At 36.4% G+C, this 14,044-nt stretch overlaps 1 protein-coding gene across 4 annotated transcripts in view; it reads right to left on the reverse strand.

Moving 5' to 3' along the window:
• Positions 1-14,044, reverse strand: part of Scn2a (sodium voltage-gated channel alpha subunit 2) — a 114,526-nt gene that overhangs the window by 52,647 nt on the left and 47,835 nt on the right. For 3 of the 4 annotated variants that reach the window (XM_010606879.1, XM_010606878.1, XM_010606880.1), the window contains exons 11-14: positions 12,911-13,198; positions 10,138-10,485; positions 6,092-6,224; positions 1,538-1,776 (exon numbers count right to left, since the gene is read on the reverse strand). In XM_010606879.1, the coding sequence (XP_010605181.1) occupies positions 1,538-1,776; positions 6,092-6,224; positions 10,138-10,485; positions 12,911-13,198 (1,008 nt within the window). Of the gene's footprint in view, positions 1-1,537; positions 1,777-4,528; positions 4,936-6,091; positions 6,225-10,137; positions 10,486-12,910; positions 13,199-14,044 lie in introns of those variants that run through there. The other variant, XM_033756296.1, reaches the window with a different exon arrangement.

The raw sequence follows: 14,044 nt of genomic DNA on the forward strand, positions 1-14,044 counted from the left end.
GGATCTGAGTTAAAGCTACCAGTTAGGAAGCACAATCTTTCTGTCTCAAGAGCTATACTGGTAGAAAAAGTTAGTAAAACCTTGGCAAAAATAAGAGAATACTCAACTAGACCTTAGGAAACATACTGAGAAGAAGGGGTGGTGGGGGAGGAAGAAGCTACTTCCCAATGATATGGACTGAGAACTGGAATTTATCTAGATAAGAACCTGGAGCTACCTTCAAATAAAAGTTAGTTACTTGAGCCAATGAGTTATCTTTTTGTGTGCTTACAATCATTTGATCCATGTCCATAAATCTCTCGTGCATTGCTTGCCCATTTTTTAGATGTAATGTTGAAGTGAAAATTTGGAATAACACTACTATCTTTTCCTACTATAAGTTTCTGTTATTTGCAATCACAATGTTATCTGAAATAGCTTATAGGGTCTTTGGTAGAGTTTCCAGACTTTCCATTGCTCTATCAGTTTTTCTTGGGTATGATTTTCCCAATTTTATATTAAAGAAAAATCATAGTATTTGCTAGCCTAGGACTAGCTTTGTGGAAACCTAGAGAGAGAGAGATTTCATGCAAACCCTTTAGTGCAGTCCGTGATGCAAACTAACTGATCAGTGTAAATTTTTATCATTTGATGCAGTTTAAGACCTATGTGAAATATAATAAAAACTAAATTAATAAAGTTCATAGTGGTTAATTCAAGGCTAAAATATTATTACTATAGTTTACATTATATATGTGTGTGTGTGTATAATCTGTCTATATGCTCATTTATAAGGCTATAAGGTGCATTTTTCATTTGTAATAATATATTAAGGCATGACTTTATTTGATTTATCTGCATAAGATCATTCTACTTTCATTACTATCACTCTACCAAGTAATGTTTTGTTGTTGTTGTTGTGGGGTTTTTTTTGTTTTGTTTTGTTTTGTTTTGTTTTTTGGTACCAGGGATGAAACTCAGAACCTTCTGCGAGGCAGGTGGCAGCACCACTGAGCTAAATCCCCGGCCCTACCATGTAATGTTAATATAATTTTTTAAAGTAAAAACATAAAAATTATCATTTATATATTTCTAAGATCACAAGAGAAATTAAAACAGAAAGAGTAATCTTCATATCAAGATTTTTGTCCCAAAAGATCCATTTTCAGGTATTTTAAAATAATATTTCAAAATTATTTGACTTGGCATATTTTATAACTAGTTTTTCAAATTTAGAAATGCCCTAAACAATTTACTTTGAATATCTGAGGAATATGTCAGGATTTTCTTATCACAGGCCAATTGTCTCTATATTTCATAGTTACCTTTGTAATGAGTGAGCAGTTTAAATGCAATTCTAAATCAAACTGTATATCCAATCTGATTCTTTTGCATTATGCTTAGCAGTGACAATACTGTTTTGTTACTAACAAAAGGATGTCGAGCTTTTGCTGTCCAGTGGCCAAGGCCAATAGTCCATATTTTGAGAGTGATATGTGGAGCTCACCCAGCCAGCTGTGAACTCTTTCAGTGGGAAGGGCGCCCTCAGTGATCTTACCAGGTTCCCGACAGACAGCACACTGCTAAACTGCTCTGTCATGGGATAGTGCTCCATGGCCATGAAGAGCGTATTTAACACAATGCAGATGGTGATGGCCAGGTCAACAAACGGGTCCATCACGACCAGGTTGACAACATGTTTCACCTTTAACCATGGCTTACAGCAGTCCCAAATCAAACACATGTTAGCAAATTTATACCAGCACGGTGGGCACTTCTGTCTGGATTCTTCAAGTTCTGGAAGAAAAAAAAAATTAGAATCCTCATGAAAACTGCATACTTTTTAAAGTAGTCTTTGGTTTAAATTAGAAGTAATTTTTTAAAACTCCGAAGGTATTAAAAGATATGGGTTAATTTTATGGTGGAGCAAGAGAAAAAGCTCATAATGGGTTTGCTGCCATAAAAACGTTGGGCACAGAAAGACTAGTAAGCTTCCAAAATTTTTCATGGCTAACCACGGTTCCAAGATTCTGTCTGCAGTAGCAAACTGTTTGACAATTGCTTCAAGTCTACCAGAAATCAAGCATTAGGACTCATATTATAAGTACACTCAAAGCTCATCCATATTCAAGATAGAGATACAAGAAGCATACATGTTAACAAAAACTTCTGAAGAGATGTCTTGAGAACATTAACCAATCACACTGAATATAAGATTCTTTGATATATATTTTGGTAGATTCTAGTGAGATAATTTTGTCAGAGTCTCAGGTTAAAAAATATTTCAATAAAATTAAGCTTCATTCTATGCCGACTAGCATATAAACCTCAAAAGGTTTATTTTCTATGTACTTCTCAATTTAACTATAGGGCACAAAGGAAGAAGAATGAAGAATTAAGAACAATAAGAAATTGGTGTCTTTATGTTGGCATAAATTACATTTCACAAATTAAAATTATTTATTTCCTTAAAAATACAAGGAAATTTTAGGTAGATATACATAGAATTCATAAATTTTATGGTATGCTTTTATTTAAATATATTGGAATTTATTCTTTAAACCTAAGACATAAAATTCCATATTAAAAAATTTGAGAAAAAAATACAATGCTTTCAAGAAGATTTTCAACTAAATAATAGGAGAAAAAAGGCAGAAATACGCAGATCTCTAAGGTCTTATCCCAAATAGTGAAGTTCAGTAAATACTTGCAAAGAATTTTGAGGAGCTAAGAAGTAGAAATTTATCTACCATATTTCATTGATAAGATGACCTGTTAATGAACTCATGAATGGGAAAAGATCCATAGTTTGTTGCTTTCTGCCAATGTGTTTGCTGTATATCTTATTACATGCTGTGGCCAGACATGGGACTACTATTTCTGAATATGAGGAAAGATTTAGCACTGGATTAGAGGAGAGATTTCTTCCTTTATCAACTGTGGCATAATTCACCCTGGTCAGTCACTTTAGTATCACTATTGCAGCAATTAGAATGTCTTTCCATGTTTGGTAGAACTTACTATGAACTAAGATGTGTAAGGTAGGAACTAGCATATGAAGTGAATCATAGTCACGGGTAATAATTTTTCTTCTGCTGTTTAACGTGTGCCACAAATTAATGCTATAGAGTGCATCACATCCCTAAAATAAATTAATTTACCCTTTATTTTTAAAGCAGAATTCCATTAGAAGTAAAATCGTTAATTCTTTTTGGATATTATTTGTATTTCTTTTAATATATAATTTAGTAAACAATAAAGAATAGTAGATTTGTAAATAAAAGAAAAACATAAATGTAATATAAATATAGTATATTTCTAACATTATTTTCTAGATACTTTTAAGACTGTCAAACAGATTCATGTTCATACCGAGGAGAAAAAAAGAGATAACGTAACATCATTTGCAATAAGTATAACAGAGAAGCTAGGAAATCTCACTTTGCTTGTAGACTGTCAAAATAAGCTTTTACTTCCCTTCTTTTTTAAAAATGCTAGCTACCAGGAACAGAGTAACGAACGGGAGTAGCACAGAAAAAATAAATGAGAGGAATTGAAATGGGGGAATTTAGCAGATGTTGTTCATCTCGACACCAGGGAAAACTGAAGCAAAGTTATTTAAATTCTAAAATAAAAGCATTCAATTATTCATTCCAAAACACGGAAAAAAGAATTTCACGCTTCGAAACAAAGCAAAGCACTCAGCAGAGAACTACAGCCACCTCTTCATTATTCCTGTGTAGGTTCCCACACTGAGAATCATAGCTGAATTTGTGTCTTCTGCCAGCTTACCTTGATTCCCCCAGTGTGTTTAACTCCCACTCCCACCATCCCTTATGAAAGTGCGACCAGGAAGCAATTCTATAACGTTTTACACTGAAAAAGAAACTTTAAAAAGTAAACAATTCAGTTTTGCCCTCTACTGTTCTTTCACTAAGCACAAGCCTATTCGTTATTCTGGACAACGAAGACGTGGCTGTAGTTTAAAGAAGTAAAACAAAAGTTGCTAGCTGGATCAAAAGTCTGGATCATAAAATGGAAAAGTAAACTAAATCTTAGAAGAAATGATCTTCAAATAAACAGATTGTATCAACCAAGAAGCCTTTCCACAGTCACCAGGACCAAAAAATAACAGTACTCAAGTCAGCTCTAGAATACACGTAGATGCTGAATAATGCCACCAACCAATCTTGACCAGTGCCACAGTGTTAGCTCTAATTGAAAAGTCAGCCTTTCATTTTATGTAACTCATGAAAATCAGAATAAAACTTAGCTACTCTCTGTCACAAAAAATACAAAGTCAAAAGCTTTGCAGGTATTAAAAACAAAACACTCTCTGTGTGTTACTTCCTAAATTATACTTGTTTTTTACACAACCCATGAGACATTTTTCCATGGAGAAAGACATAGATGCATTGCCTTTGAATCCGTATTCTAATGAGTGGACAAGCCCAATGTTGTATGGTTTTATGTTTGTAAGTAATTTCTCATGTTAGTTCAAACTTAATGCTATTGGAAGTGTAAAGTATGACTGTTGATTTAGACTTACCCTGTCTCCTTCTCTACTTCCTGCTTTAGGGAGCAGGAATGCTGCTGACATCGGTAGCAGAACCACTGGCAGCTTCCTCTCAGTGGTTTTGCTATGGCAAGGAGCAGAAGACCAGAGACTCTTCAAAAGATTTACCTGGAGGGATAGGGAGGAGCAAGCTACTGGCAGCTGGGAGGGAAGAGGGAGTGCAAGCTAATGCAGGCAAGGTTGGAGAAGAATGTACTAGAGTTTAATATTTCATTGAAATCAGTGAAGAGATTCCTGATGCTGTACTAGGACATTACAAAAACTGGGTCATGTAATACTGTCTTGTCTGTGATGTGTACAGTTATCTACACTGTGAGTTTGCGTGGCTGTGACTTTTAGGCTTTTGGTGCTGATGTTGACTTTATGGGATCTTTGCATTCAGACTGGAAAATAATTATTCCAAGAATCTACCCAATCTCAAGAGAAACTGTACTTAATGTCAAGAAAGGCTCTCCTTTGGTTTCATTTTTCTTCTTTTCTTCTTTTGACACATCCACACAGACACACACACACACACACACACACACACACACACACACACAAACACACGCACTTTCAGTCATGTGGGAAAAGGTTTGGTTTGAGGGAAAGTCAAAAGAAGGAGAGACAGCAAAATACATTTTATACGAAAGTAGAGAGGGAAGGAAAGAGGGAGGCAAGGGAGAATAGAACACATTTTACATGAAAGAATTTTCCAAATAAAGCTGACAGTTGTTGTTTGAATTGACTTAAGAGCAAAAACATATGAATTAACAATACAATAGAATAAATAATATTATAACAGTTATTTACTGTAATCTGCATGCCAACTACATAGGTGCTTTAGCTATGATGCTTTATTTGGTCCTTATAAAAACATATTTGACCATCATTATTCATATTTCACTGATAAACCAAAATTCAAAGTATAAATCAACACATTAGCTTGTGGCTGAGCTAGGAATTGACCATCAATTATGTTGACTTCAAAATTTTCACCGTGGTATTATGAGATCCAGACTTCTAAGCATTATATTAACAACTCAGGTATAATCTGAAACTAAAGAGAAAGCTGACATATTACAATACTCTGCTCAGAGAAAGGCAAAAGTAGGATTGCAGAATTTTGACCATGTTGATTAAATATGGTTAATATCAAAATGTAATTTCATTAAATTACATTTCCTTTTAAATGAATGGATTTTTTAAAACTTGTATCTCAAGCAGTTAATATAATTCAAATGGATCAGCATCATCACAATGATGATCATTTATCATTATACTCTTTTCAATGTCATGCACACAACAATCTTCAAGCATTTATTAATCTATGAAGGTAGTATCCCAAATATACCTTGAGTTTGCCTCAGCTCCCTGGAGAATAAATGCAAATATTAGTGGGAACCATGTGTTGTGCATGGATTTTACTCTTAGTAAAATGAACTAACAATCATATGATAAAAAAGTTGGTTATCAATTTCATGGAATTTAAAGAAGTGGTTTTGGGTCATTACCAAAGTACCACCAAGTAGCTATGGTATAAAACTCTCGGCATACCTTCCATAGTGTTGGTCAAAATACTGGCCATGCTCATTGCTCTTTGTCTTGAGGTGGGATCTTCCAACAAATCCATGGAAACATGGTAAGAACTAGATCGTCTCTTTCTTATTTCTGTTTCAGTAGTCGTGCCCTACAGATAAAATTTCAGACAAAATAACTTTTATTAGCGAAGGCAGCAAAACCCAAAGCAATCCTATAATAAGTGTCACATAATTAAAGTTCACCATGTGTTCTAAAATGTAAACAACTCATAACAATGTCCCTAAAATTTCCACTTTTGGGGAGTGTTTGAAAATCCATCCGATTTTCGGCTTCCTGGGGTGCCTGTGTTTGCCAAAGTCACCTTTCCTATTTTCTCATGTTGAAGCTGTGCGCTGAGGGAGCACGTCTACTATTGCATAGGTAATTTTTTAGCATTTCAGTGAATCTGACAAAGGACATCAGATTGAAATATGCCGTTCCTTGATTTACCACCAGGTTTAGTTATTAGATTATTATACACATAAATTCATTTATCTTAATATATTAAAAATATTTAGTTTCCCCAGTATGCTTCAGTAATATTTCATTGAGTATGTGAGTTCTAGACGTAAAATGTTTGTGTTTATTAAAAACTGGTAACATTTCCCAACATTCGGAAGAGTAAAGCTGAATTCATGCAGTGAACTTGATTATCATAGGACCAAGAGCCAAATTCAAGCATTTTAAATTCATGTTTGAGTGTTTTAATACTAAGTAAGAGCATTCTCAGTTTTCTGAGTATTTTCTCTTTTATTAATTAATTTTATTGGTACATTTAAGGTATGCAATGTAATGACATTCATCATAATCCATCTTCGTTCTTATTTTTCCCCATTCCCCTGCCCTCTCTTCAACCCCTCCCCCTTCCCTATCTACAAAGACTTTGTTTCCATGTTTTTATTTTCTCATATTAATTCCATTCCCTTCTTTCTTTTCCCCTCCCCCTCCCACTTCCCCTTCCCCTTTGCTCCTTTTCTTCCTATTTCACATTATCTATTATACCTTTTAGTCCTTATTTACACTTTCAGTTTCTCACATCAGAGAAACAATTCGGTATTTACACTTGTGTGTCCTATTTATTACACTTAAGAATATAGCCTCAATGTGCATCCATTTAGCTATAAATGTGTCTAGTTTCTCATTCTTTATGGTATTTCACTATTCCTAAAAGTACAATATGAGTGGTGCTATTCATCTGTTTGGAGCTTTCTGTGACATGAGCAATTATTATGTTTTATCTTTATTAACTGCAGATCTGTAATGCATATATATTCCCAACCGAAGTTTCCATGCAACTGAAATGATTGTCACTAGTGGGTGTAAACATCACACAGGTCACTCTAAAATTAATTTTAAGTAAAAGAGAAGTAAAATAAATGAGTAAAGAAATAAACCACACTCTGAAATAAAGCTCTTTAAATCCAAAGGGAGCCTCTCAATCAATGTAAAATATGTTCCCTTATTAAAGGGAGGTAAACTTTAAGGAAAAAAATCCAGTCAAATAAAGGCCATACAGTCTCTTCCATTCCATAGAGAACCGTTGACAGAACTCTAGATCTGCTTAATTTTTAGAGTCCAAGACTTACAATATTACTAAGGAACCTCTTGAATTTAAATATGAATACAGGAAACTGTGCTCTGGAAAGTGTCATCTCCCCAGAGCTGTTTACCCTTCACCTCTTCAGCCCCCAGCACCAGCTTCATCTGTCTGTTCATTCATGTGAATCAGTGTAGTGTCTGACCTCAAAGCATCTGGCTGCGAGGCTGAAGAACAGAGGAGTCCAGGTGGGAGATACAGGGTTTATAGTAGGCTTTGCTTCAAACTTTGCCTTCAGAGATTTATTCCATCCTCTCTGATAGGATAGGAGGTTTATGATGATTACTGGTAAGTACCAGGTAGTTTCTTATGAACTGAAATTCTCTTTTGTATTTATGCAAAGAAATTATGATTTGTATTTTTGTTTCATTCTTGGTTCTTGCTAAATTGACATTACCAAGATAAGGGATGGTCCTATATCATTATGTGTAAGGACCATGTGGGATGCTTGTTATGGAAAAAAGATTCCCAGAATTTTCGATCTTCAATGTTTCATCTGAGTAGGTCTGGTTTAGCCCAAGAATTTCCATTTTTAAGAAGTAGCCATGATATTCTGATGCAAGAAGTCTGAGAGGGAAATAAATTTTGAGAAACACTGTTTTAAGTGAAAAAAAATCAATTATCATTCGTTCTTGTTTTAAGAAAATTCAATGGATGGCAATATTTTGGTATAGACAGAATGAAGTCTGGTAACCAGCATGCCTGGGGTCAAATCTCCACCATGCACAGGTCTGTTTCCTCCTCTGTAAAATGGGGATAATATTAGTAACTATCATAAAGGGCTGGTGTGAGGGTAAATTGAGTTAATAAGGTAAAGAGTCCTGAACACTGTCTGGTACACAGTAGGCTATTTTTTTTAAATTGACATTTTTCTCATTATTCTTCCTGGCTCCTTCACTACCAAGTTCTACTTTTTCATGGTTTGTTCTCACTCTAGACCTGGATACTTCTCTGAAAGCAAAGTGAGGAGAGACCATGGCAAAAAAGCAGAAAAGATCAGTGACACAAAGCTCTTCTGTGAAGCAACTGAAAACTCTTTCATTTTAATGTGGTCTTAAAGAGCTCCTTTAACTGGAATAAGTGGAGTTATGTAAAAGAAATACAAAAAAAATTTAATATGACTCAGAAAACTATAAAACATTTTGAAATGAAATTGCTGGAGTATTTTTATACCAGCAAATGAAAATTCATTTAGTCGCAGTGTAAACTGCTCCTTATGAGGAAAGGTCACTAACATACTGTGATGTCTGTGGTGCTTGATTACTTGAAACTGTTTTCCATATACTGATTTGGAGCCAGTTTGTTTTCAAAAGGAATTCCTGACAGTAACATAAAAGTCAAAGTCCACTCTAATAATTACAACACACAACTCTACTAGGTAATTTTGGATGATTTCTTTAATACCAAAATTTCTAGTAGCTACTGGCATTTGAGCAGGTGTCAACAACACAATGACTTGCAGAGAGAGAGAATGTTGTACTGTGTGACACAGATATACGCAGTAATAGCATCTACGTCAAGCAGAAGTTTCAAATTCTCATTTAAAACAACCACATCCGACCAGCTAGTAATATGGCCTGATAACATCACAGACTGTCAAAATTATTATGTGACTTTTCAGAGATATTTTTCATGACTCAGCTGCACAGCGGTCGAGCAAGGAGTGCACAGGAGGCAACAGAAGGCTGTGTAGGGAAGTTCTCAGGCTGTGCCAACTCCTCCACTTCCTGCGCCTGCCACACGCAGTCCAACCCAAAGCTACGTGTATCAGGCATTCTATGCCTTGTGTGACATGGCAGGTACAGCGCAAAGATCAGGGACGCTTATTTTTATTAAATAGAAATGTTAAGTTTTCTAATTCATTTATTAAACTTGGGCTTATGTTGTTTCCTAAATTAATTTAATAATTTAAAATGTTTATAAAAGGGAAGTTTTGTCCCCTATATGCATAAGCTATGTTATATACTGCATATTTTATATGTGGCCCGGATGAGTCCTCTTCACTCAAAGGGGCCCAAGTAAGTCAAAGTCACACATGGATGTTCTACGGGAATAATAACAGTAAGTCATTAAGATGAATATTTATATATTTTGTGCACATTGATTTCCTCACATTTAATGAAGTTGTACTAATGAATATTATGCTTGATACGTTGCTGCCTTGCTGTTTGGTACCCTTCAGATTGTGATAATAGTGCCGAAGGAACAGTGCTCAGCAATTGTAGGAGACCTATCCTGTGTTTTAATTGACTTGTAGAATAGCATATAGAACAGTGTGGCAAGAGAAGGTCATAGGTGGAACTAGTTCCTGGTCTTTGAAGAACAGGCTCAGGACGAATGTTCTCTGCGGAAATGAAAGAGCAGCCCCCTGGCCTGCAGGGGCCCTGGGCCTCCCTTCCAAGGGCCGCAGTTTCAATGACCTCACCTCTGGCAGCAGCTGCCCAGCTGGCGACGTGAGGGCGGATGGGCCGCCGACCAGCGAGACGACACCGTTGCAGTCCACGGCACTGTGCATCTTTCCATTCACTGGCAGAATTGGGAGCACCCTGGAGGCGCGGCTGGCCTGGCTGACGGTGCTGTGCCGCCGCTCTCCGTGTCTGTGCGGCACGAACAGAGAGTCTCTCCTGCTGTCGTTGTCCTCAAAGGTGCTGTGCTCGTCATCGGCGAAGTCATTCTCAGAGCCAATATCCTTTGCTCGACCTCTGAAGCTGAAAAGACTCGCCCTACTGTTGCGTCTCGCAGAGAAAAGCGAGCCCCGGATGCTCAACAGAGACTAAGCGTGAGAAGAAAGGGAGTGAAAACAAACGCGCAAAATTAAGAGAGGCATCCTGAGAAAACATGACTAGACTCACTGTTCATCGTTGAGCAGTGTTGAACAAGCCAAGTTTGGGCAAGTGTCACCAAGGACGCTGAGGGCAGCCTTTGAGTGCATCCTGGTACTAGGTTCACCTGTTTACTTTCTTTCCTCCCTTTCCTTGTTTTTCATCTGCTTTCACTTTCTTCTGCTTTACCTCTGCCTGAACATAATCAAAAATATTCCCATAACACTGTTTTGTCTTATTACTGACTCCTAGAACAGCATTTTTTTGCTAGGCCCTTTTCTAGAAGCTATTTTCACTTAACAATCCAGTGGGAAGCTATAAAATACGCACCTACATTTACATCTTTTGAAGGCAAAAATATCTTCACTAAGAGCTCACAAGTGATCACATGCTGGTGCAGTTCTACTCATGGAGGAAAATTAAAATAAATTTTGCCGGTAGATCTGTTTACTGATTGTAAAAAGAGCAGCCTCTCCCCTTTCTGTATATTTTATAATGGTCTTCATGAACAAATTAAGTAAATCAAACTGAAACAACTATATGATTCATCCCCTCATTTTCTGTCTCAAAATCCTGAAGGGCACATATTTATGTGGTCTAGGCTGGGAATTTAGCTCAGTGGTGCTGCCACCTGCCTCACAAGCAGAAGGACCCAAGTTCGATCCCTGGTACAAAATAAAAAACAAAACAAAAAAACCTGATCTTCTCTAAGAATGTGATCACAATCATTGAGAGCACTGAGAGTTTTCTAAATAGTAAATTTGTCATTGACACTGTGCAGTTTACCTTGTTTGTTACCTACACTAGCACTGAAGAGTTGCTTCCTGTAGGTTAAGGGTCTACTTCCGTAATCTCACGCTAATGAACTTTTCTGCTGACCGCTGTATCAGCAGCGGGGTGAGGACGTGCTGACTGAATTGCTAACCATTCCATAACCCGTCTGCTGGAGGCAAGCAAGGCAGGGCATGCTCCATGTGTGCCTAACCAGTCATCAAAGATCCGCTGGATACAGCAGAGCAGAAGTGAGGGCTCTCTTAGACAATTTAATTTGGGAGACACTAAATCAATGGGACGATGTCAATCAGTGTATTTCAAAACTCTAGCTTGTGGAACGGTTTAAAGATGGGCACAAGATCTCCTTGGTCCACTGAGAGCTACCACCTTTCTTTTATAACTGATGGGAAAGAGGTGACTTTACAATTGGGGTTGCCAAAAATATTGCATATGAATTTGGAGCATCTTGCACAGGAAGAAACTGGACTGAAAGTTGTGGAGAAAAAGCTGGTCATTATAATGTTAATATGCTGAACCCCTAGATAGAGGCACATACCTTATGCTATTCACAAATATTATTTACTTGATTTAATACTTCTGTTTTATGCTTAAGCTGTCTTGAGTTGAATTTCCACAATTATCAGTAGTAAGAATACTGATTTCATCATTACATATGATTGGTTTGATCATTTTATCTCTAAAGAATTTAAAACCAATTAGTTATGAATTATTATATCAAAATTATTACTTAATTGCAATGATTGAAATTTCCTGATCAATAGGTATGTTTGCAGTTTTCTTTTTAGATAATGAATTTTTATTAAAGATGCCTATATATGTAAGGCACTTTTTGCCATGATTCTATTCATTACTTACAGAAAGAAGCACATCCCAGAAGTCTGCTCCACCAACAGTAATCTCCTCTCCATTTCTTGTTCCTGTTTTTCTCATCATATCATCACCTTCATTGCTAAAACTCATCCCTGTCTTTTATTACCTTCTACATAAGCAGATTTTTATGCATCTCCTAGACTACCCAATCCCTTTCATGTCTCTCTGTCAGAAATCCTCCTCAGTGAATGTCCACCTAACATTCTTGGCTGCACATTTAGAAAAGTATTGTTCTAGTTCCCTTTGAAACAAGGGCATGAAGAATGCATTTTGCATGTGAAATTTGCTCATGGGTGGAAACAACTACACAGATGGCCTGAAAGCCTCCATGATCCATGCCTGAGCACCTGCCGCTAAGAAAACTCAGTTCCTGGGTCCAGGCATAGCAGCTAAGAAAGGATGGGGACCATCTGCCGATCATTCCTCATGTGGAAAACTTCCCAGAGATGCTTAAGTCTTTAATGAAACTTTAAACCCACAAACCTTCCAAAGCACAGTACAATCTAAAGATTCCTTTCTAGGATTCAAAAAAGTTGTAAAATCCACAGTGTCTCTTAGGTCACAGCCCAAACACTGAATGGCCATTACCACTTTGAAAACATTGTGCTGTCCAGCTGGAACACAGCTTTATCTGCAGCAAATTCTAGAATTCTAGCATAAGATATAAAAAAAATCCTTGCTTTGCAAATGTAATTTATTTTTTATGTTTACCTGGTGTGGAGAAGAAAATCTCTTCTCATACGTGAGCCTACTTCCTTCCAAGGAAAAACGGAAGCCTTTTCTTCTGATGCTGTCTTCAGATTCAGATTTCCGGACTACATCTTCTTTCTCTTCTTCACCCAACTGTTCTTTCTGTTTCCTTTTTTTTCTTCTGTTTTTCAGTTCTTTTTCGCTCTTGGAACTGAGCTTGGATGCTACGGAAGAACTCTCTGAGAAAACTCCGATCCCACCAGCGCCGCTGAAGTCTCTGGATTCAGCAGATGCTGCTGCGGCTGCTGCCTAGAAAGGCACAAAATCAATGGTAGATACATGGAAACTTAAACATATTACCTGTGTGATGAGTTCATTTATCTTCAATATAATCAATATAATCTTGAAAAACAATTAGTTTTATTCTGTATTTTGGAAAAACTGGTTCATTTTCACTTTAGATATCAAAGAAAAAAATCAATATCAAATGGAAGATGATACATGTGAGTGCTAAAAACTTTCACAGCCATGCATTCTGGTTGTCTAGTGATATGATCAAGATGCTCGAGTACCATAACATTTCCTAAGACATAAGCAATATTTTTCAGAATTAAAGCTTTCACTTTAAATCTGGCTGAGGTTTGTCCTGAATCACACTTCCCCTTGATAATGAATTTTAGTGCTAGGCTGAATTACTGAACTTAATTCACTCAAATATTTTAATTTAACAACATTTTTCTTTTTTATTTATTGAGTATATGACTGGAAAAGCACAAAAAAGCCATATTAGAGATTGTGTATTAGATAATTCTGGATTGTGGCATCTACAGGGATATACAGAGATATATAAATTAAAATATTATAGTTTTTTAAAAAATAAAGTAATAAAGTATTCAATGTTACTACTGCATCAGTGTACATTATTCGTTGTTCTTTTTTTTTTGGTACTAGGATTGAACTCAGGTCCTTGTGCTTGTGAGGCAGGCGGCAGAACCACTGAGCTAAATCCTTGGCCCCTTATTCATCTGTTCTTCATCACATATTTAAGGATAATAAGTGATAGACTGGAACTGCATTCAATACTCAAGAAAATATAAAAATAGAACATTGGATTGGTTTAATGCCAAGAGTAATATTTTTTCTTATTTTGTAGAT

The sequence above is a fragment of the Fukomys damarensis genome, unplaced genomic scaffold, assembly GCF_012274545.1.
Source record: "Fukomys damarensis isolate Sample0158 unplaced genomic scaffold, DMR_v1.0_HiC HiC_scaffold_26, whole genome shotgun sequence".
Classification (NCBI taxonomy): Eukaryota; Metazoa; Chordata; class Mammalia; order Rodentia; family Bathyergidae; genus Fukomys; species Fukomys damarensis.